This window comes from Onychostoma macrolepis, chromosome 18 (assembly GCF_012432095.1).
Source record: "Onychostoma macrolepis isolate SWU-2019 chromosome 18, ASM1243209v1, whole genome shotgun sequence".
In the NCBI taxonomy this organism is placed as follows: Eukaryota; Metazoa; Chordata; class Actinopteri; order Cypriniformes; family Cyprinidae; genus Onychostoma; species Onychostoma macrolepis.
Window position 1 is genome coordinate 32,042,116 of NC_081172.1, and position 24,300 is coordinate 32,066,415.

At 37.8% G+C, this 24,300-nt stretch overlaps 1 protein-coding gene and 1 long non-coding RNA gene across 3 annotated transcripts; both read left to right on the forward strand.

The window, feature by feature from the left end:
* On the forward strand, positions 1 to 5,217 carry yif1b (Yip1 interacting factor homolog B (S. cerevisiae)). Of its 2 annotated transcripts, none has more exons than XM_058750620.1 (8): positions 1 to 247; positions 724 to 944; positions 1,169 to 1,273; positions 1,977 to 2,055; positions 2,190 to 2,247; positions 3,544 to 3,699; positions 4,246 to 4,339; positions 4,771 to 5,217. In XM_058750620.1, the coding sequence occupies exons 1-8, from the start codon at positions 205 to 207 to the stop codon at positions 4,924 to 4,926; spliced, it is 912 nt and encodes a 303-aa protein (XP_058606603.1). In that variant the 5' UTR covers positions 1 to 204; the 3' UTR covers positions 4,927 to 5,217. The 2 variants fall into 2 exon arrangements, with proteins under 2 accessions (XP_058606603.1, XP_058606604.1); XM_058750621.1 differs by having other exon boundaries at positions 2 to 238.
* Positions 5,218 to 6,496: 1,279 nt separating this feature from the next.
* LOC131523959 (uncharacterized) lies at positions 6,497 to 12,756 on the forward strand. Its single transcript, XR_009266892.1, has 3 exons — positions 6,497 to 11,144; positions 11,225 to 11,259; positions 11,506 to 12,756. It is a non-coding gene; the product is annotated as an uncharacterized LOC131523959 (long non-coding RNA).
* Positions 12,757 to 24,300: the final 11,544 nt, after the last annotated feature.

A 24,300-nucleotide genomic window follows, 5' to 3' on the forward strand; every position in this document is an offset into this window, starting at 1 on the left:
TCCCGAGCCGATCCGTATACTTGACCCGGAAGTGATGTCTGTTACACGATCCTTGTTCCTCTCTAGTTGTCCTGCTATTTCTGCGGTGCTAATTTTAGTTTCACTACCGGCAGCTTCTCGGTTAGACGTCTAAATGTGTTGATAAATATTTATATATGTTTTTCCTAACCTCACTATTTAAATAAAGACACATTTTTGGGAGAGATGGAGTATCCAAACCAGAGCGGGTCCAGACAGCGTAAGTTACGTACGTGATTATTCCCATTGTGATTTAGCAGCTTTAACAGTTAGCGGAAAAATCATCTTATTTGCGTTATAAAACACTTATTTAACGATCAATTGAAAAGGATGTGGTCAGTTGTGTGCTTGTTTGGTTATTAAATAACTGTTTGTGTGTGTGTTTACAACAAAAGCAAATTCAGGCGTGTTTCCTTTCAGTGTATTTATTCTTGCTCTGTTTTCTATTTCTTCCTCCGCGTTTATTTGCTTGTTTACATACATTCAATTGATCAAACATAAGAATTTGATCATCTACATGATCGTCAGATGATTTGAAATCACCATTTAGATTAGCAGATAAATCAAAATGAGTTGCAGAATACGCATGGATTGCATGCCTTGACGTGTTGTGACTGTCAGCTGTGGGCTTTTGCCTACATTTACAGTCATGTTTGTATGTAATGTGGATTGCAGCTGACTTAGACGTGCTTTCTTGTATTCTAGAGCCGAATGTCAGGATGCGAGGGACCCCGGTGGACCCCAGTGACCCCAGTCTGTTATTTGACGACACAAGCGCTGGAGGGAACAAACCCGAGCACGGCGGTGTGGGAAAAGGCCCTGATGTGTATCCGGGACAGGCTTTGCTCTCGGACCCCATGTCTAACCTCGCCATGGCCTACGGCAGCAGCCTCGCCTCCCACGGCAAAGAGATGATGGACAAAAACGTACGTCAAGCCGTTTGAGTAGGAACGGTCATGCGTGTGGACGTCTGTGAGTGTGTTGTGGTGTAGAAGAGCATGTGATGTTCACTGCTGTGTTGAAACAAGGCCCGTCTTGTTTCTCCCTGCAGAGGCGAGTGGATGTGTGTTGTGGGATATGAATCAGATCTGCAGGGTTGATTCTGTGTTTTGATTATTAAAGACTTTGTGTTCCTCTTTTTGATTCACAGCTGGATCGGTTCATCCCCATCTCTAAGCTGAAGTACTATTTTGCAGTGGACACAGTATATGTGGGCAAGAAGCTTGGACTGCTGGTGTTTCCCTACATGCATGACGTAAGATCACACTTACAGACCGACATAGTTGCAATTAGAGAGTTGTTATTTTCTAAATAATACGCTTGAAAGGAATATACTTAAGTGTGAACTGAATGTAATGTCTTTTGGACACTCAATTGCTTGTTTACTGATGTGCATTTATGATGAACTAAAATATACTTGAATGTAATTTCTATTGAAACATATGTGATGCATTTCGATATATGACTTAAAATGTACTTTAAAGTGCAATTTTTAATTTGACATTATTACAAAGTGCACATTTTAAAAGTCTACTTGAGTGTGTTAAGAAACAGGTACACTTCAGTGGCATTTTATGCCATTGATATTATATCATCTGCAAGTACAGTTTTTAAAAAATATATATACTTTTAAGATTTGAAGTACATTACAAGTGCACTACTTTTTCTCAAGGATCAAGCCACTGTATTTACTGGATATTTGAGGATATGATTTAGGCATGTAAAGGGATAGTGCATGTAAAAATCACTTACACATGTTTTTCACATTGAACTCAAAAAGGAGAAGTTTTGAAGACACTTTTTTTTTTTTTTTTTTTTTTTTTTTATGACCAAGGGTCTGTCAAGCTCCAAAAATGTTATATATATAGCACGCAAGTCCTATGGACTTCAGAGGTGCCTTTCTTTATTCATTGATTGGTGTCTGGGTGAATGTTTGTGTAATGTCCTGCTCTCTGTAGAACTGGGAGGTGAGCTATCAGCAGGACACCCCAGTCGCCCCGCGGTTTGATATCAACGCCCCTGACCTGTACATTCCCGGTATGACTACAAACCATATGTTTCAGTTCATGAATTTTGATGAGTTATGTGCAGTTTAACAATGCATGGGAAAGTGTACAGTCATGGGCTGTTTATTACATGCATGTGTATGTGTTTGTGTTCTGACTCTGCAGTGATGGGGTTCATTACGTATATCCTGGTAGCAGGACTGGCTCTGGGCACACAGAACCGGTAAGAGCTCTGGACGCTTCTCTGACCTCTGACCCACCATTGCCCTGCTGTTAGTGGACTAATTCATCACACAACACACAACACTATTCTAGCCAGTAAAGATTTGCCCTTGAGCCCTTTACAAAGAATTTCAAAAACGGGGATTTTTGTCTCTCTGATAAAATTCTGATGTGTTTTTAGTTTATTCCATTTAACTTATTCCAAACATGCCTTTAGGCACCGTCCTTCGATTTGACTTGCTATGAATGCTTAAAGAATGATTTAAATGTATCATACAGTACAACTTTAATGTGACATTATTACAAAGTGCACTTTTTTAAAAGTCTACTTAAGTGTGTAAAGAAACACTCATGAAATTGTCTCTCTTCAGTTGCCTTTTATTTCATTAATATTATATTATCTGCAAGTACAGTTTTAAAAATATACTTTTAAGATTTGAAGTACACTACAAGTGCAAATTCAACACAATTAAGCGCCGTTCTTCTGAAGAATCTGAAGGATCAAACCTTTTGTAATAATCAAGATTTTATCTCTTTTTTTAATGTATTCATTAAATACCCAGTTACACATGTGAAAGTGAATACATTTCCAAAATAATACTAACTCATATTTCGTAATAATAATAATAATTTATGATTTAATTTATAACTTCTTATTCCGTGGTATATTTCAATAATATATTGTAAATTTGTGTTTTTTTTTCTTTTAACAAGAATATTAAAAAAGGTCAGTTCTTTAAAAAAAATGTGTCTGTAAAAGGAAAGCTGTAAAACGAAGTAATGTTTTTGCAATGTGACTTTGACTTTGTCTGTTTAGCCTTTGCTTTCTAAGCAGCATCAATATGAGCTATTAAATATGTATGATTCCCAGTTCAGATGATTAAAACTGTGATTCTTTTATACTAACTCCAGAAGCTTGATTTATAAGATGTGGTGTCACGATGGGGATCTGGGTTTTAATGGTGCATGAGTTTCACAGGAAAACGAGGAAATGCTGAGACTTCCTGCAATTGTCCGGACTGCTCTCGACCATACTGTTCTCTGTTCTTGTCTAAACCTGCTGTAGAATAGGTTATTCCAGGACAACACGCACGTTTTTAATACTAGGAGAAGATCCACCAAAACCCTTTATTCATGAAGCATGTTTTATTCGATTGTACTGGTTTTTGAAGAGATTTTTAAGCCAAATACAGTTTTAGAGTTTTTAGCAAAAATAAATAACGTTTCTCATCATGAAAATAGCCACAAAGGCTGGCATGCTTGTTAATGATTTCCTATTGTCTGTTCTTGTTTTCAGGTTTTCTCCAGAGATCTTGGGCATTCAGGCCAGCTCGGCGCTGGTGTGGCTCATTATTGAGGTTTTGGCTGTTCTTCTCAGTCTGTATCTGGTAACGGTTAACACTGACCTCACCACCATCGACCTGGTGGCCTTTTCTGGATACAAATATGTTGGGTAAGGCCATTAGTTATTCAGTTTTTTTTTTTCCCTAGACTTGCAAGAATTTTATCATTTTAACACCAGCATCAATGTTCAAACTGGTCCTGACAGTGTTTTGGACTCCAGGTGGTGCTGTTGAGTGGTTATTTTGTGTATTTTAACTAAAAATTCAAACTGAAAAATTTGGTAAAATGATTAATTCACACTTAAAAGATTAGTTCAGCCAGAAATTAAGGACTCTGCATTATTTATAGATATTCTATTTGTTATTAATAGAGGAGTTGTCGTTAAGTTTCATTCATATTGTTTCTAATTGTTTAAATCAGTGTATCATTTCATAACAGTATTATCCTCCTATTACCGCAAGCCTAGTTTACTCTAAAACATATTCATTGCCAGCTGTGTGGTTTTAAAGGTATTCAAACAAAGTCCTTGATTGGGGAAAAAAAACAAACAAAAAAAAAACTTACACACTTTGTGCGTTTAATGAATTGCATACAATGTACATTTTCTTTAAAGCAGACATCACTGTGTGAATTCTTGCTGTGTTTGTTTGCCTAGGATGATCGTGGGCGTCATAGCAGGACTTCTGTTTGGCCGGATGGGATATTACCTCTCGCTGCTCTGGTGCTGCGTCTCTATTTTTGTTTTTACGGTGCGTATTGAAAGATACGGTGCTGTCATTTCAAAGTGAAGCATTATATGCTTTAGGTTGCTGTTCATACTACTTTTATTTACAGTTTTGTTTACTTTTTGAACATCTGGGCCCGTATTCTTAAAGATTCTAAGAATCCTCTCATAGAGCTCCTAACTTAGCTTAAAAATTTCTAACTAGGAGTCTTAGCTTCAACGTGATTCAGGAACAATCTGAGAGCAACTCTGAGCGAGGAGAAGACAAAAACTTTTATCTTAGTGAGGAGGCGGGGCTAACACAGTCTTTTGAAGACTGATTGTTTGGTTGTCCAAGAAGGAAATAAAAGAGCGCTTTTAAGAGTAGCCTTCACTTTGAAATCAGATTTCATGTGACACTGAAGTCTGGAGTAATTATGCTGAAAATTTTGGTTCTTCTCTGTGTTTGGGTGACAGATTCGGACACTGCGGTTAAAGATCCTGTCTGAAGCAGCCGCAGAGGGTCGGTTAGTGCGAGGAGCCAAAAACCAGCTGCGAATGTACCTAACGATGGCCATCGCTGCGGCGCAGCCCATCTTCATGTACTGGCTGACCTTCCATCTGGTCAGATAAGAGCCGCGGGTGACTAGAGGGTCAACCATATCGTTTGTACCGCAGCAGTCACAAACGAGACATGAGCCTATTTGCACACATGTAATAAACCAATGGACACACATTGTGCAGCTTCACAGCACAATACGAATGATCTGAACTGTAATTGCCCAGCCGTCTTTTGTATGTCTTTGGTTTGGACATTTCTAAGAGTTTCTGTCGGCTTTCGTTTTGTATAATGTACAGTGTAATTGTTTTTTTTTTTTAATGTAAAACTGTGTTTATGTTTGCAAACAAAGGTCGTTGTCTAGATGCTATGGCTTCAGAAACATGTATGTGACTGTTTGGTGGCCGCAAACCAATGAAACAGGCTCTGTGTGATGTCTGTTGTGTATGCGTGCTGATTTCCTTTAAACCAGTAAAGCAATCTGTCCTTGTTGTCACGCTAACAAGATACAGTCTTAAGGTTAGACAGCTTTCATGTCTCATTTTTTTAAAACATGAATTTGCCTCATACATTTCAGGGTCAATTGCAGTTTTATTCTTTCATAATTTGTAAATGAAATAAATGCTTGTTCCTAAGAGCTAGTTTGTATGTTACTCTGAGTTACTATTATTGAAGTTATTTAATAATAAATAATTGTAGATGTAGTGTTTAAAGTTATAATCAATTTAAGCACACTAATCTACTAACTCTGTTTAATACTTCCTGAAAACCACCTTCCTGAAAAAAACACCTACTGGTCTATCTATTCATCAGCAGATGTATACAGATCATCTTCTTTCATATAAAAGTGCCCTGACTGCTGCTAAATCCTTCTATTCTGTTATTATTAGTATTAACGAAAATAACACACGGACTCTATTCTCTACTATCGACAAACTATTGAAGCCTGCAAAAACTGCTTAGCACCTTACCTCCGCTCAGTGTAACACTTTTTTTTTTTATTTTTAGTTCCAAAAATCACAATATTCATCAACAGCTGAATTCTTCAGTTTCTGCACATAACTGTTAACATAACTTCATTCTCCACTTTATTGACTTTTCAGCCTCCATTAGTCTAAGAAATCACTAGACTTCTTTCTAAGCCCTCTATTGCACCGATCATAACATCCATAATCAATTAGTTATAGTGACTAGTTACTTCTCACAAATAGTAACTGAGTTACATCATTATAAAAGTAACTACTTACCAGGGAAAGTAACTATTGCGTTACTTTAAAAAAAAAAAAAGTTCAAATGTCAAATAACTTTGGATGCCCCCAATATTAAATATGTTAAATTAATGAAATGGACACTAAAGAGAATAAACTATTATTATAAAACATTGTACATTAATCTACACTATACTGACACATATTATCAGTCAGTCAAGCCTTATAATACAATATTATGATAATTTAATATTATATGATGATAGAACTTCATATACTAGGAACGAGGCGTCCGCTTCACACTAGAGTTTACGGTACATCAAACACAGCTACACTGCATCCATTCAGATGAACTGAAAAATTTAATTCTAATAATATAATATAGTAACGGGGAAACAGTAATTCATTTGATTACTCGTTACCGTTTATTCATAACGCCGTTATTCCCATCACTGTTCATTACTAAACTTTTAGTAATGAAACAGACTATTGCAACTCAGCTTCAAGCTTACCTTCAAAACAATAACCTCTACAAACCTTTTCAGTCAGGTTTTTGCCAGTATCATAGCACTGAAACAGCTCTGGTAAAAATTACTAATGATCTTCTAGTTGCAGCTGACAATGGCCTTTTATCCATCCTGATCCTTCTCTACCTTACCGTAGACTTTGACACCATCTCCCATTTAATTCTGTTGGAACATTTGGCTGTTATATTGGGATCACTAATAAAGCACTAGTCTGGTTCAGGTCGTACACAATAGAAAATATTTCATTCAGGCAAAAAATGTTGCATCAGAAATTGCTACAGTTACTCATGGTGTTCCTCAGGGTTCAGTGCTGGGACCATTGCTTTTTATCATCTACATATTACCTCTGAGCAATATCTTTGTCATTTTGGGATCAATTTTCACTGCTACGCCGATGATACAACTCTAGCTTTCCACAAAACCAAACACTTCTCTTCCTCCCTATGCTCTCACTTCTTGTCTACAAGCTATCAGCAACTGGATGTCAATCAACCTTCTCAAACTCAATGAAAATAAAAGTGAGGTTTCACATTTCTCAGTAGCGTGGTGGTAGCGTCACTGTTTTCTGAATGAAATTGCTTCGATGGTGAAATTATTTTGTTGATCAAGTAGTGCCGTAGCATCCACACAGGCTACATTTTCCTAAAATCGGAAATACAATTACTACAATCATTGATCCTGGATCAGTAAGTGATGCTACCGCCATACACGGACCTGTGTAGCTGACAGAAGTACTTCCGAAACCTGAGGCTAGAACAGCCAATGCGCACACATTCTTAAGCGCGTTATGACTGTGCATGCGCATTGGCTGGGCTAGTCTGAAAAATAAGCTTTTTAAATGCTATTTGAGCATTAGAAACAACATTCACGGGGCAGTTCATTTCAGATTGTGTTGCTGATTTGAAATCTGTAATTTAATTGCGAGTTCAGCTAGCAGTTTTTGAGATTTCAGGATTCCCTAATTCATTTAGATAGGACTAAGTCTTGTTTGAGCTGCCCAGAGGCATTGCAAATACAGACTTTCCTTGAAAGAGACTTTATCAAGGATCAAATCTATCGATAAACCATGGCAAACAGCGAATAGCTTTTTAATGCATTTGAGACGTGCTTTCCTCAGTGCATAACTGACATGTCACAGCTATATTCTTCATCTGTAAAAGTCATACAAATATAAACCATTTAGCTGGTAGGAGTGGACGAGGCTTACACGAGTGAACAAGCACTGCTGCACACGTGTGCTAAACAGACGGAGCGCAATACTTAGCACGATAATTCTGAGTAAAATATACATTTTGCTCAAATATTTGTTGTATATTAAATGTACCTCATGTAGAATTTTAAACCTACATATATTGTGTATTTTTATGATGGCTCTAACGAGAGCTAAAGAGCTATTGTAATGGGTAAACCAAATGTAAGCTAATACAGTCCCAATTATGCTACTAACCTCAAATGAGTTAATGTGTGTTCCTCTTACCAGTTCAAATGTAGTTTGTTTTTTATGATTTATTTGAATTTTTATTTAGTGATTTTAACTTTTAATTTAGTGATTTTAATTCTTTAAAGAACAATTTTACACTGTAATGTAATGTAGTAATACCCATAAAAGGTACAGCTGTCATAAAACCATGTTATTAAATCTTGGGTACAATACATGAAATACAGTCGGTTGTAGTCTATATTTATTTATTTGATTTATTATTTAAGCTGCATTTTCTGCATTCTTTTATTTTTGGACTGATAGTGGTTAATACAGTCAAATAATGGTATGTGAAAGAGTCAGTGGTAATATCATTGTGTTCCTATTGGTCAGTAGAGTAATTCAGTTTAGCCTGACAGTTAGCCTGCCCCAGACCAGGTTAGTTTCCCAGCATAAATTGCCAGAGTAACTATATATATATAAATTGGACCAAACTCAGCCAGTTTAGCTACAAGCTCTGCTTGATGTAGGATAATGCAAGTTTATAGACTTTACATAGGTTTTCCTGAGAACTTATGCCTTTTCGTCTGATGTATGATTAAGACCCTACAGGTGGAGGAGAAGGAAGAAAGATGGAGCTGGATGAACAGTTGGAGGCAGGGCAGAGTGAAAGAGTGGAGAAGGACAGGCGAGAGTCAAGCGAAAGACAGGAGAAGCATGCAGAGGAAACTGAGGGAGTGATTGAGCACAGTGGCAGTAGAGAACATGAGGCAGAGGGCAAGGGCAAAAACCACTGATCAAAATATAGAGGGAAACATTAAAGCATTGTGGCCCAAAACAGGTTAAGTTGTCCCAATATCCCCAGCACAACTTTGGGTTAAAATAAGCAATCTTTTAATCCAAACTGGTTTGGAAGCTTTCCCTGGTTGGAATATTCTGGAATATTTTTTTTTTTTTTTTCATGTAGGATGTTTGGTAAAAATATGAAACATGACACCTTTGTTACCACTGGCTCAACAAATCGAGAAAAAAAAAAAAAAGCTCTAGATCTCTTTAGGGACCATGAGAAAACACCTGCCCATAAAGCAATCATGCTTTCCTGACACAGCTTTAAAGCCAGTGCTGCTTATGGCAGTGTAATTGAACAACTGCACACAGCAAATGAGGCAGAAATAAAAGACAATTGGGAGTACCTCACCTGTATTGTGGCTATGACACAATTCATGGCCAAACAAAACATTACCTTCCGTGGCCATGATGAGGGAAGCTCCAGCCAAAACCAAGGGAATTTTCTGGAGTGTCTAAATCTCCTAAAACAGTTTGACCCTTTTTTGCAATCCTATTCAGCCACATCACACAGTACTTCCTTATCAACTGCATCTCAAAATAGTTAACTGAGTGCTGTGTTGAAGGGGTTACAGCAAGTATCGTCAGGGAGGCAGGGATGTTTTCAGTTATGGCAGATGAAGCCAGAGATGGCAGTACTGAACATTTGGCCATATGCATTCACTATGTTGCAGAAGAGACAGTGAAGGAGTGCTTGCTTGCAATGACGACACTAAAAGAGTTTGATGCACAATCCATCACTGCTTCTATACAAGAGTAGCTAATGTGTCATGGTATTGATGAGCTTAAGTGCGTAGCACAGTCATATGATGTGTGTGACACTCTTAAGCAGATGCACACAGATGATACTGTCAGGACCATTTGTGCAGCAAATCAGATCCCAGAGCCATGCACTATTACTAAACAAAGGCAGAAGCGCATGGAGGTTTAAGTAGTGGACTTTAGTTGTGGAGCAGTGAGTGACCTCAGTGATGCAGAGAAGCTGAAAAGAAACCTGTTTCTACCTTGCGTTCACAGAATGGTGTCTGAGATGGAGCAACGTTTTTCATCTCTTAATGGGCTGGGTGCCCCCTGCCTGTGAGAGGAGATCCCTCCTGATGGAGAGCCGTCGAGGAGAGAAATCAGGTCCGAGAACCATACTCGGCCCGGCCAGAATGGGGCTACTAGTAGCAGCCGAACCCCGTCCCGGTGCACTCTCGCCAGAACTCCGGGAAGCAGAGCAATCGGGGGAAAGGCGTACAGACAAAGCCTCGACCACGCCTGTACCATGGCATCCAGCCCCAATGCAGCTGGATGAACTAGAGAGTACCAGAGGGGACATTGCGCTGTCTCCTGAGTAGCGAAGAGGTCCACCTGTGCCTGGCCAAACACCCTCCAGGTCTGCTTCATCACCTCGGGGTGAAGCATCCATTCCCCGGGCCACGGCCCCTGTCTTGATGCCCAGGGATGTAAACTGCTTTCAGTGAGAGGAGTTTGCCCTGGGACCACACAAGGATCTGGTGCGCCAGCCTGTACAGGTGTATCCTTGGTGGTTGATATAAGAGACCACCGCTGTATTGTCGGTGCACACTGACATGTGGCAATCTCTTAGGTCTGGGAGAAAGTGTTTCAGATGAGGCCTCAGGGCTTCTTGGCCGAAGACCTCTTCGCCTGAAGAACGGTCCACAGATCCGGCTTAGGCTGCGAGGTACTCGACCGAGAGCCCTTCTTACTGCCCCGGCCCCAATTTTTTTTCTTTGGGGGAGCACGGGCAGCGACACTCTCTTTCTGAGCCTCACTATATGAGGAGCCAGTACGCGGCAGGGGCTGCACTCGCCCAGCAGCCCCCTGAGCTAGAGAGCGGCGAGGGAGAAACCGCTGGAACGCCGCCGTTTGCCTCCTGGCCTCCTGGTGCCTGTCGATAACCGAGTCAACAGCGTCACCGAAAAGGCCAATAGGCGACAGCGGGGCGTCCAAGAGGAAGACCCTGTCGTGGTCTTTGATATCCGACAGGGTCAACCAGAGATGCCTCTCCGCCACCGCCAGGGCTGCCATAGACCCCGATAGCACGAGCGGTCTCTTTGGTGGCGCGGAGAGACAAATCAGCGGTTTTGCGGAGTTCACTAATATCCTCCGCACTAAAACCCTCACCCTCATCTAACTCCTTGAGCAGATCAGCCTGGTATGCTATTTCAAAAGATTCCCCGGGACAAATCAGCAGATGCGTCTTTTACATCCAATTAGGGCGGAGTCACCTAAGAGCGAGAGAGAGAGAAAAAACTATATCCCTAGACGTAACAACACTAAAACAAGTATGTTCATCTTTACTTTGTGAATTTGTATGTTGTCTTTCAATTATTGACTGATTATAAAAAAAATATATATTTTACAGGTTCATCTTTGCGCACACACTAAAGCTTTAAATGGGTAAGTCTTTTTAATTTACTTTTGTACTGCTGCTAAAGACCTAAATCTTTTTTTTTTTTTTTTTTTACGTTTTACATAATTCAAAATATACACTTTCATTATAAAATTGTCATTCCATATATATCTTAAACATAAATAATGAAAAGTTTTTTGGTTTTTTTTTTTTGGTTTTCGATTTTTCTCAGTAGGCCTTTGTTAATAGGACTTATTTTCATACATTTACCTACATTTGTTTGTTTTATGCAGGTCATGAATGAAGCCTGCATCAATGAGGCCATTGAAGACACCACTCTTTGGATTTATGTTCTCAAACAACATGCTTCTGATGAACCCAGTAGCGTGTTTAGGCGCCACGCACTCCACACAATTGCGTGGGGCCCCGCGGTCCAGGGGGGGCCCCCGCGGAACGCGATTTCTTTCGATGGGAATCGAGAACCGGTATTTTTTTGGACTGGTGCGTAATTTGGTCAATACCGGAGTACCAATAAGCTTCAGCACAATCAATACTTGCGTTGTTGTATCTCTGTATACTTCTGTGTTAATGGCGAATTAGAAGCTGTTCTCATAAACAATCTCAATCTCTGTCTGGCGCGGGTAAAATAATTATAATGCTGAAGGTGAGGTAGAATTCATATTTCTTTATTAAATAAGTTACAAAATAATTTAAAAACTCTCTGTGAGGCGTAATTTTACAAACAGCACAAGTGAATCTCCGCGAGCTGTCTTTCCCTCTCAAAATGCGCAGATGGCTTTAAATCATTAGGCGAGTTAGCCGCAACGCGTCGGTGCACAAATGTGTTATTTTTCAATTCTAACGCCATGTGAATAAAGGCTTTTTAATTTTTTCACACTATTTGAGTGCCTTGGATTTATGAGTTTTTTTGATGATACGAAAGAATCCCGCATCCAAAGAGCACCAATTAATGGACTTTTTACACCCCAGCAGCACTTTTTTGCATAACTTTGAATATAAGAAACAATATGTTATTTGAACAATTACCTTCCTGAGCCATCAATGTGGCATTATTATTATTTTTTCATTAATTATATAGAATTCCAAGTACCACAAAACTGCTTGTCCCCACAGCCATGTACAGAGGGAAAGTGCTTTATTTTGAGGTCAAAAACAGGATTTTCTGCCATTTAAAATACAAAAGTCTATTCATAACTATCAAATATATGATATAAATGGCATAAAACAAAATTACAAAAAAATATTATAAAATATATAATGAAAATAGTGGTCCCCTGGAGTTGACGTTACCGCTTAACAAAAGTCTTTTATTTTGACATCACTTGACTTCCTCCTTCCTATTTTCTAAAGATCTATGAAATGTTTCTCTTCAGTTATGATAAATTTTCGGTAACACTTTATAATAACTGCACACTATGAATCATTAGTTAAGAATTAGTAAATAGTCAATTCATCATTTATAAAGCATTGTTCCAACATTAATAGGCATTAGTAAGCAGTTTATAAATACAGCTATAAATGTTTTGTTCTTGAGCATATCTGTAATGTTTAATAATTTTATTGTCATACTTTATTAATGATCAATTTATCATTTCTAAATTATTACGTTATTTACAAACCAGTTATTTAGGAGTTGTCAGTGGTTCATAAGATAATTTAGAAAGTGTAAGTAAATGATTAATAAACTATTTAAATGTACATTTATGAATCTTATTATTTAGACACATGATAATAGTTCCTCAGTGTGTTAATAAATGCTTTATTAACACATATTCCTGCTGTAATTCATGATTAAGTCAGGTAGTTATAAAACATTTAGTAGTTGCCAGCCATCTATTTTTGTGAGCTCATCTAAAGTGAGGACTATTCATACCTCGTAAAGCATTTACAAAGCAGATTTAAAGGCTCATTTATCTTCCAAACAGACAAGTTAAACAAACACAACAGAGAGGGATACAGAACACAGAAATATTTTTTTCAAGATACAAAAAAAAGAAACTACAACTGTACAGTTGATAAAAAATGAAAAATAAACCTCTGCAATTTCATAGAAAAAAAAAAAATTAAAAATCAAGTGTACAGTTGTACATTTTTTTTTTTTGCATCTTGAAATAAATATTTCTGAGTTCTGTATCCCTCTGTGTTGTGTTTGTTTATTTTTTCTGTTAGGAAGATAACTGAGCCTTTAAATCTCCTTTGTAATAGATATGCTTATAAATAAAAAAACAAGGCATTTATAGCTGTATTTATAAACTGCTTACTAATGCCTATTAATGTTGGGACAATGCTTTATAAAGGATGAATTGACTATTTACTAATGCTTACCTAATGATTCATAGCGTGCAGTTATTATAAAGTGTTACCAAATTTTCTAATTTATCTCATGATTTCATATGAAGCTTTTAGTTGATGTCACTGGTGTGACCTATTTATTGTTAGGGAATTGTAAAAAAACCTATAATACAAATGGATTAAACTACTTAATTTAGTGAGTATACCATGATTGACAACATGTGGCTTGATACCTTGCAGCAGACATTTTGCAAAATGCATTTTTCGTGAAAATTGTCACTGGTGTTACCTTCCTCACAGATAACAGTGATGATCAGTATATCAGGTCTAATGTATGTCACTGGTGTTACTGTGTTACTGTAATGTACTGTACTGTCACATTAAATAAATAAAACATAATCTCCTTATTTCTTGCATTTTTCATATTTTTCTGTAACTCTGACTACATGTGCTGAAATTTTGTTTTTTAGAAATAATATTTCATAAAAACTTTCAATATTGCTAAATAAGGTAACACCAGTGACAAAAAAAAAGATACATGTGGTCTTGAAATAATTGCACCAAAAAGCTAAAAAAAAAAATAATTAAGCTGTCATTTATATGTATTCATAAAGTCAAAAGGTAATCTAATAATGTGGTCTAAGTTTAAATGTAAAAAAAAAAAAAAAAAAAATATATATATATATATATATATATATATAGAATTTAAGACAGCTTGCCATACCAAAAGTGGACGTTTCTGTAGAATGACCCAAAAAAATACACAGCAAACATTTAATTAGGCCTACATATATATATAAAAAAAAAAAAATCACCCCATTTTCAAAAATGAAATTCAGGCCCTGAACGAATGTCTGTAAAAATTCTGATTTGAGTATCACAATAAATAATTCTACATGTTAAAAAGAAGATAATGTAGATGAAAACACTCTCTATTAGGAGAAATCACGCCTGCTCCCTGAGAAAGTCAATATGTTAATTTTCTGAAATAAAAATCACTGGAGATGCCAGAATTCTCTTACATTCTGTTGTGCTCATATGCACATGATGTTCAAATACATTGTGCTATGGTATGCTATGATAAAATCTCTCTCTCTCTCTCTCTCTCTCTCTCTCTTTGAAGACCCTTTTTATTTTAAAAATGTGCTTCATGTGCTGTTTTCTGTTTACTTAGAGGCAGTTGTAAGCTGCAGTAATAAAATAACTTGAAATTTTCAACATGTTTTTACATTTATTTTTACATTAAATTATAGAGAGCAGTTTAACGGTATCGATAAGCCGTATCATATCGATATCAATAATGTAAATGATACCCATCCCTACCCCGGAATCGATAGCAAAATCCACCGAAGGGGGCCCCCTCCGGTACCACTTGCTGAGGGCCCCCAAAACACAAAACACACCCCTGGATGAACCAGATAACTAATAAAATTAGTTTAGCCACTGATGTCACATGGACTATTTTACCAATGTCCTTATACATTTCTGGGTCTGGGGACATTTCTGTTGCATTGCTGTCTATGAAAGGTCAGAAAGCTCGCGGATTTCATTAAATACATCTTAATTTGTGTTCTGAAGATGAACGAAGGTCTCGCAGGTTTGGAACAACATGAAGGGTGAATAATTAAAGACAGAATTTTTGGGTGAACTATCAAGATGCATGGTAAACTTTGGCAGTGAACTATAACAAGCTCTTGCTCTATTTCAACTTATTATCTTTGTGCCATGTTTGGATTACTTAAATAAAAGTGTTTTCTTCAGAATTATAACAGTGACGACAGTTGATTAGGTTTATAAATGTCTTGCCGTTCTTAATCCACTGTGAGGGTAAATTATGTATGTGTTTGAATATGCTGCTGATACAGCCTTTAAAGTGTTTTTGTTTTGATATTTCTGTGTAATCAATTAATGACAGCTGTGCTCAGTCCTCCATACTCCATACAAGTCAAGTTGGTACCCTTGACACAATGAAATCACTTTAACAGTACACAATACATTTGTGTAATGCAGGGCTTAAAGTTCTCCGGCATGCAGCGTTTGGCTGGAGAAAAAAAAAAAAAATCCTACATTTAAAAAAACTTGTTGATATCGCTGTCGAGTCCATGAGTTCGCCTAGTACCAATGGTATGAGAGGAGCACAACTATTAAAATATAAAAATTTATGGGATTAAAACATTGTTTAATAACGCTGTAAAGCGAAACGTCACCATGCCCTCTGCATGTATTTGTTATAATACATAATTTATGTTATGTTCATATTATGCAAGGCCGTAACCATGTCTTGAACACTGGGGGAGACCAATTTATATATATATATATATATATATATATACATATATTATGAGAGAGAGAGAGAGGTCAGCCACTCTAAGAATGAGCTCCTGAAAAATTACAAAAGATTAACCCAAAAAAGTAAGACAGAGAGTAGAATAATGACAACAAACAAGTAAAAACAACAGAAGAACAACTTGGATTCGTGTAAAGACTTATTTTTCTTCTAGAAAATACATTTTAATACAAAAAAGAAGACTGGAACCTCTGGATTAGCATCTGGCTACTGGATCACCACTGTACTAGCTATCTGCAGATTTCCCTCCAAAACGAGTTTTTAAAGGAACTACAACTGAAAAACATTCCACAATTGTTGATCTTCAGTTGCTAAACAAAGAGGTGAGCTCTATCTGGCATAAAACATGAACAAAAACTGAATATTTAATTGTATTCAAGTAAAAACTCTCATCATTATAAGCTAAAAGCTAAAGTTAGCTGCAGTTCTGGCTCTGTGCCTAGTCTGATCACCATGGCAACCCTGCCGCAAACAGAGCGCAGGGTGTGTGTTACCCAGAGAAGTGCAGAAGTGTGCAGGCACGTAAAAAACACAAAGAGAAAACTCTCAGAGACAATCCTGATGTTCTGTACGCTGACTATATTCAGCTCAATGGGAAAATAATCAAGAACAACTTCATTTTCCACACCACTATGATTAATGCTTGGAAACTGACCATCTGTGAGGAATACAAGCATGTTTTTAAAGAAGGAATTGGCCGAGGTGGAAGATTAACTATTTGTGAAGATGAAATGCTAGACACAGACAACCCCATTCTCACTATAACTTACTATACTAAAGGCACATTTTTACTGCAAGGCAATGAAGCAAGCCTGAACTCATTTGAGGAGATTTTCCCCCTGCTAAAAGCCAGAGTAGAGAAGGAGAGAGACGAGACCCATGTGAACTGCACAGACTCTGAGGAGGAAGGCCCAGTCACCACCTTCACCATCTGAACGTCAACTGACAGACAGTTTAGCCCTACTAGAACTGGACTTCACTGAATTCAGAGAACACACTCAGGCCAAACTCTCAGACACACACAACACAAACATTTACATCCAGGAGCTCAAAGATGAACTCCAGCAGCTGAAGAAAAACACTAGTTCCTCCATCACTGAACTCACAAGAGCTCTCAGGGGACTTCAAGAAGAAAACCGAACTCTCCGCTTACAGCTATGCAAACTAGAGGAGGACACAGAGAAAAAGGAAGTGAACTTTTCCAGACAGCTGCAAGAAATGAAAGAACAGTTACAGAAAACCACAAAAAACAATACACTTCATAATACAGCTCCAGACAAACCAAACTACACAAACATAGAATGCATCCCTACGACAAACACACAGACACCTGCAGCAACACAGGCCTCACCTGCCCAGACTCCAGAACCTGATCCAGATGTTCTCCTCCTCATGGACTCTAATGGAAAATTCCTGGACCCTCAGAAACTCTTTCCACACCAAAAAGTCACTGGCCACGCCCACCAGATCATCAGCGACTTCACAGGACACCCCTCATGTATTATCATTCATACTGGGACTAATGATCTTCACTCGCTGCGCAACAGTACTTCTGATGCAGTGAGGAAAATGGCAAAAATCACCAGCAAAAGTTCCCAGAGTCCCGAATCATAATCTCCACGCTTCTCCCAAGACACGACACACCACCACACATCATCTACAGCATCAATGCTGAAATTTCCCGCGGCTGTTCTGCGCTCCCCAATGTACACCTGGCCCACCACCACCACATCAGCCTCCAACACCTGTATGATGGACTTCACCTACACAAAGATGGAGTCCGTACTTTTGCAAAGAACCTAAAAGATGCAGCCCTGGGCCGCAGTCCAGCATCACCGAGACACCTGTTACCAACTCCACAATACCACCGGCCCATTAACCCCTACATGCCCAGACATCCCCCTCCGGCCCCGGCGAGGACAGACATCCCCTGGACAAACACCGCACGTCGTCCACCACACCCACCAATGGCTCCCTACACACTTGTCTTACCAAATAGGTTTATCTTTAATATTACTAAAATACTAATGCGTTCATTTCATATAAGTTGTTGTAATATTCAGGGTCTTCATTCTTCAACTTTTGGTCCTAAAAGCACAGACCCAGTTTTTCTGAAAAATAACAAAGATGCTGACATTATCATTCTCACCGAGACCTGGTGTCGAAATTATGCACTTACCTACTGTCCCTCAGGCTACTAAGAAGTAATTGTACCCTCAGTTAAATTAAGTACAGTCCACCGTGGACGAGACTCGGGAGGAATTCTGGTGTGGTACAGGGAAGCTCTGGCCAAACACATTTCTATTATTACAATTAGTAAATGTTATTATTGGTTAAAACTAAACAATCAAATTAGCATTTCAACCACTGACACTTATCTTTGTGCCATCTACATCCCTCCAGCAGAATCCCCTTACCATGATGAGGAATATCTGAACAACATCCACACAGAGATCAGCCGTTTCCAGGCCCAGGGATACGTGCTGCTGTGTGGAGACTTAAACGCAAGAACTGGATCTGAACCTGATAATATAGATCCAAAGGGCAATGAGCATGTCTTTGGCCAAACCCCCCCCCCCCGAGTCTCACAAAGAACCTCCCACCAAGAAACAATCTTGACCAAACTGTAAATAAAAACGGTAGAGAGTTAGTGCAGCTCTGCCGAGCCTCAGGCCTGTACATGCTTAATGGCAGGATCAGAGGGACTCTTTAGGGAGCTTCACGTGTTGTTCAGGTCTTGGAGCTGGTGTAGTTGACTATGCCATCACTGACATGGACCCCTCCTCCTTCAGTGCATTCACTGTCATACAACAAATCCGCTGACAATAACCAAACTGACATTTATATTAAAACACATCACACACCAGAACAAAACAAGCTGGAAACCTGCAAATTGTATCCGGTCCAGCAGAGATACAAATGGACTCCAGACAGTGCAGAAAAATGTATCCAAGCCCTGAATTCTGAAGAACTGAAGAATCTAATTACTATATTTATGAATAAAAAAAATTAAACAATTAAAGCTGGTGTTAATTTGGCTACAAATGAAATCAATTACATATTTTGAAAAGCAGCATATATAAAAGTGAATTGAAAAAGGCAAAAAATACACTAAGAAAACAACTTAATTATTATATAAAAAATATCAAATCTGAAACATAAAGAACCATACAACACCGACATAAGAACTTAATACAGTTCAAAACTAAAAAATACAAAAGACACAATCAGAGCAAAAAAGCAACACCATCTGACCAAATGTAGAAATAGAACATTCAATAAATCATAATCAGTTCTGGGATATGTGGAATAATCTGAGCACAACAAAACCACAAGACTTGCCAATACAAGATGGAGATACTTGGACAAAGCATTTTGAAAATTTGTATAAAGAAATCCCACCAAAACAACTCAATGACAATTATAATCTGATCAAACAACATCTACAAACCTATGAAGACACAATTAAAAATAATCAAAATCCACTTGACTTCCCAATTACATATAAAGAATTAACAAACAAACTCAAAAGCCAAACATGTAAGAAATCTTGTGGTCCTGACAGCATTCAGGTGAAATGCTGAAACACAGCACACCTGAGCTTCAGACCGCTGTGCTCAAATTATTCAACCTTGTACTTAGTTCAGGCATCTGTGTGAGCAGTAATCTGGGGAAGTTATTTAGCAGTATTTTAAACCATAGAATGGTAAACTTCCTTAACGAGCACAGTGTCCCGAGTCCTAGTCAGATTGGCTTTCTTCCTAATTATAGAACTACTGACCACATTTACACCCTACACACACTAATCAATAAACACATAAAAATATTTGCATGTTTTATCGATTTCAAAAAAGCATTTGATTCTATTTGGCACGATGGATTATATTATAAGCTTTTACAAAGTGGTGTAGGGGGTAAAGTTTATGACATTGTAAAATCAATGTATTCAAGCAACAAATGTGCAATATGAATTGGCAACAAACATACATAATTCTTCATCCAGAAGAGAGGAGTGCAGCAGGGCTCTAGCCTGAGTCCAACACTGTTCAACATCTACATTAATGAATTAGCGGTGCAGCTGGAACAGTCTATAGCCCCTGGACTCACTCTACAAGACAAAAACATCAAGCTTTTGCTGTACGCAGATGATCTGGTGCTGCTGTCATCCCCCCCACAGGGACTACAGCAGCACCTAGACCTGCTGGAGAACTACTGCCAGAACTGGGCCCTGGCAGTAAACCTCAAAAAAAACAAAATTATGGTCTTTCAGAAAAAGCCCAGATGTCAGGAACACAGATACCAGTTCGATCTAGGCAGCACCGCCCTAGAACACACGATGCAGTACACCTACCTCGGCCTGATCATCACTGCATCGGAGAGTTTCAGTACGGCAGTGAATGCTCTCAAAGATAAAGCTCGAAGAGCTCTATACGCAATCAAGAAAAAATTCCAAAATATTGAAATACCGCTTCCAATTTGGTGTAAAATCTTTGATAGTGTGATTCAGCCCATAGCGCTGTATGGAAGTGAGGTTTGGGGTCCACTCAGTGATCAGAGCTACACTAGATGGGACAGACATCCAACAGAAGCCCTACACACAGAATTCTGCAAAATGATCCTAAAATTACAAAGAAAAACACCCAATAATGCATGTAGGGCAGAATTAGGCTGATTCCCATTGATTATAAATATACAATAAAGATCCCTCAAAAATATTTGGTTACACTTTATTTTGATAGTCCACTTTAGACATTCTAAACTATAAGTAACTTTGTAACTACGTGTCAACTAATTCTCATTAATTTGCCACTACATGTCTACTAACTCTCAGTCGGGTAGGTTTGTCACTGATGGAGTTTTGAGTCCTTGCTGCTGTCGCCTTTGGCTTGCTTATTTGGGGACGCTTGGCTGATTGCATAGACACTATTGGAAGAGAGCTGAACTGAATGATGATTTTATTGAATCATCAATGAACTGACTTTAACTGGAAAAATGACTTGTTAATGTCCTCTTGCATTATTAACAAACTATTTTCCTGTTTGACTGTAAAGCTAGTTTGACACAATCAGTATTGTATAAAGTGCATTATAAATAAAGGTGACTTGACTTGATTTTATATACTGTAACAGGGCTGGGCGATATGAGCAAAAATTCATATCTCTGTATTTTTTGGCTGATGTGCGGTATACGGTATATATCTCGGTATTTTGTATTTGGATTAAACAAATAAAGTGAATGTAAGCATGAAGGCATATATTATGTGCAAAAAGGGTTAAAATCACATTACATTCTAACATTGTAACATTGCAATCTAAAAACAAAAATAATGCTTTAAAAGCAGAAGTTAAATTTAATAAACTAAAATTGAAAATAATAAAAAAGCACAGACTAATTGAGTAAAAAGGCTATTTTGATTACCCCATTACATTTTACAGTTTGTGCTATCATACAAATACACTTACTTGTCGGTTTAAAATTCTACATATGTCACATTTATTTTCCAACTACAAATATTTCAGCAAAATGTATATTTTAGTAAGAGTTATTGCGCTCCATCTGTTTGGCGCGCATGCGCGTGGAGATCTAAATTAAGTCTGTGAAGTTTAGCGGAGAATCGCAAAGCAAAAGCTCACGCACTTCTGACTGCAAAATGGAAATATTTCCATGGCTTTCTAACATTTACAGATGGAGAATATACCTGTGAAATGTAAGTTATGCGTTAAGGAAAACACAACCCATTCTCACTCCCGAGGCGTCAAAAACTGAAGCATGGTCAAACGCCTTTCGCGTCACTATGAAGACGCCAAAGGTGCCCCTAGGCGTCATTATATGACAAAATAGGATCTCCATTGCTTTCAGTTACTTGCTTTATGCGTCAGGTCAAGACGCTTATGGAAAATGACAACACGTTATCCTCCGTTGTTTTCAGTTGTTTGTCTTAGTTTAATGGTTTGCATGCATTTGTAAAAAATTTATAAATCATTTTATATACATTTATACTTTTATTGGAGCACCTAACCCACCCCTACCCTAAACCTACCCACTTCAGAACAACATAAAACACGTAACAGGCAAATATAAGTGCAGTCACAGGTATTTATTGCAAAAACTGACCATAAACAAGCAGTATAAAAGCATTACAAACAAGTCATGTTGCATTCCAAGTCTTCTGAAGCCATACGAAGTCTTTGTGAGAAGAAGAGAGCAAAACAAGGTTTTAATCGCTGAAAATGATCCCGCTCTTGTTAACGCGCTCGCGTCTCATTCAAAAGATACTCCAGTCCCGTAGCATGACGCAATTGGTCACGAGACACAGAAGAGCCAATAGCCTGTCAGAACAGCATGACGCAATCGGTCACGAGACACACAAGAACCAATAGTATTTCACAACCAAGGCTGACGTAAGGCTTCTTCTGGCGGCATTTTTTGAATTCGCGCACAGACTGCATACGGGATGAGCTTAACGGCGGACGGAGACGGCAATCGCGTTTATTCCTCTCACAAATCAAATGTTTTGCCTCGGAAGACTTGGAATATTCATATTTTTTAAATAAATTATGACGGTAGTTGTATCTGCCTGTTATATCTTGTGTTTTATTGACAAATGGTAGGTTTAGAGGCAGGGGTTGGGTTATGTGCTCACAAATGTGTAAATATTGTAATATAAATAAAACTGTTGTGGCTGTTTACATTGAAAAATCACACCCCAACATATATGCAATAATGGCAATACCCAATATATAATTTAATTATGACGATAAAATTCCCATTTTGGCGTCGGCATATTGACGCTAAGGGTTTCCTATTTAAAGCAACGGAGGACCCTGCAAGTCGAAAAATGACGCTAAGGGGTACCTTGAGCGTCAAAAAGCGACGCCAAGTGGTCCTGACCAAGCTTCAATATGTGACGAGTTGGGTGTGAGAATGGGTTGGGAAAACAGTACGTCTCTGTCAGCGGCACACACAGCCTTTCTGTCAGAGCCGCTTTAAACTGAAACTATAAACTACTATATCTTACGATTTTTGGTCACACTTTATATTAGGTGGCCTTAACTACTATGTACTTACATCAAAAAATAAGTACAATGTACTTATTGTGTTCATATTGTATTTCAAAACACTTTTGCTGCTATTGAGGTGAGATACAGGTGAGGTTAGTGACAGGTTTGGTGGTCTGGGTATGTTTAAGGGTGGGTTAAGGTGTAAGGGATGGGTCAACAGTGTAATTATAAATGTAATTACAGAAATTCATTACAGATGTAATTACATATAGGTATTTTTAACAACATAAGTATAATGTAAAAACATGTATGCACACAATAAGTGCATTGTACCAAATAATTAATTTAAATGTAAGTACATAGTAGTTAAGGCCACCTAATATAAAGTGGGACCCGATTTTTTTTAAAGCCCTTCATATAAAGCCTGATACATGTAGAACAAATTGTATTATGCACTTTCTTTGCAGCAGTTCAGTCTGTGTCCTGCCTAGATATTTTTTTCAGATTGTATCAAACTACTTATATCGATATTAACAGTATTGCTTCATACCGTATCGCTTATAAAGAATATATCGATATATCGTACAAACTTGACTTGAACTTGACTTGACTTGAAACTCGATATACCGCCCAGCCCTACTGTAACACCTGGTTCATTTTTTATTTTTGTGACTTCTGCCTCATTTTAAAGATGTAATTGTGAACAGTAGTAATATTTGTAAATGTTTGTTTGCTAACATTTTGTTTAGCTTGTTTAGGTTTTTCTTAGTTCATTAAAGTTTAAACTGAATTTTGCAGTTATATTACAGATGTAATGTTTGTCAGCTGGAGCTTTAAAGGGATAGTTCACCCAAAAATGAAAATTTGCTGTTAATTTACGTTGCAACCTAATTTACTGACCCTTAGGCCATCCAAGATGTAGGTGACTTTTTTTCTTTAAGCCTGTATGTTCAGTCTGTATGACAAATGTTATACATGGAGATTGTTATTAAATAATGGCTATTATGTGTTGTAAATTGTGTGTTTTTAGTGATTGATAAACACCAGTTAATATTTTTTACCTCTTAGTTGAGGTAACATATAAAACACATGGAGTAAATGGTTAAATTTGAATTGACATAACTTGTTGTAGTCTTCTAAATGTTTGACCAATTAAAACATTTTATTTGAATGGACTATAAAACTACATTTTAGAGTGTAGACTGTCTGTTCCTTGAATACTGAGGACAAAATATATGCTTACCAAGGGAAATACAATAAAATCAGATTGCGATTTAACCAAATTATAGCTAAGTAAGCTAAATAATGTCACAAAGTACCCAGTATAGTACTCAGAATATCAAAGTCCAGTAAAGGGAGGCAGAGCTTTTTCGCATTTTACTCTTAAATTTTCAAATAGCCTTCTGATAATGTTTGAGGCTCAGACA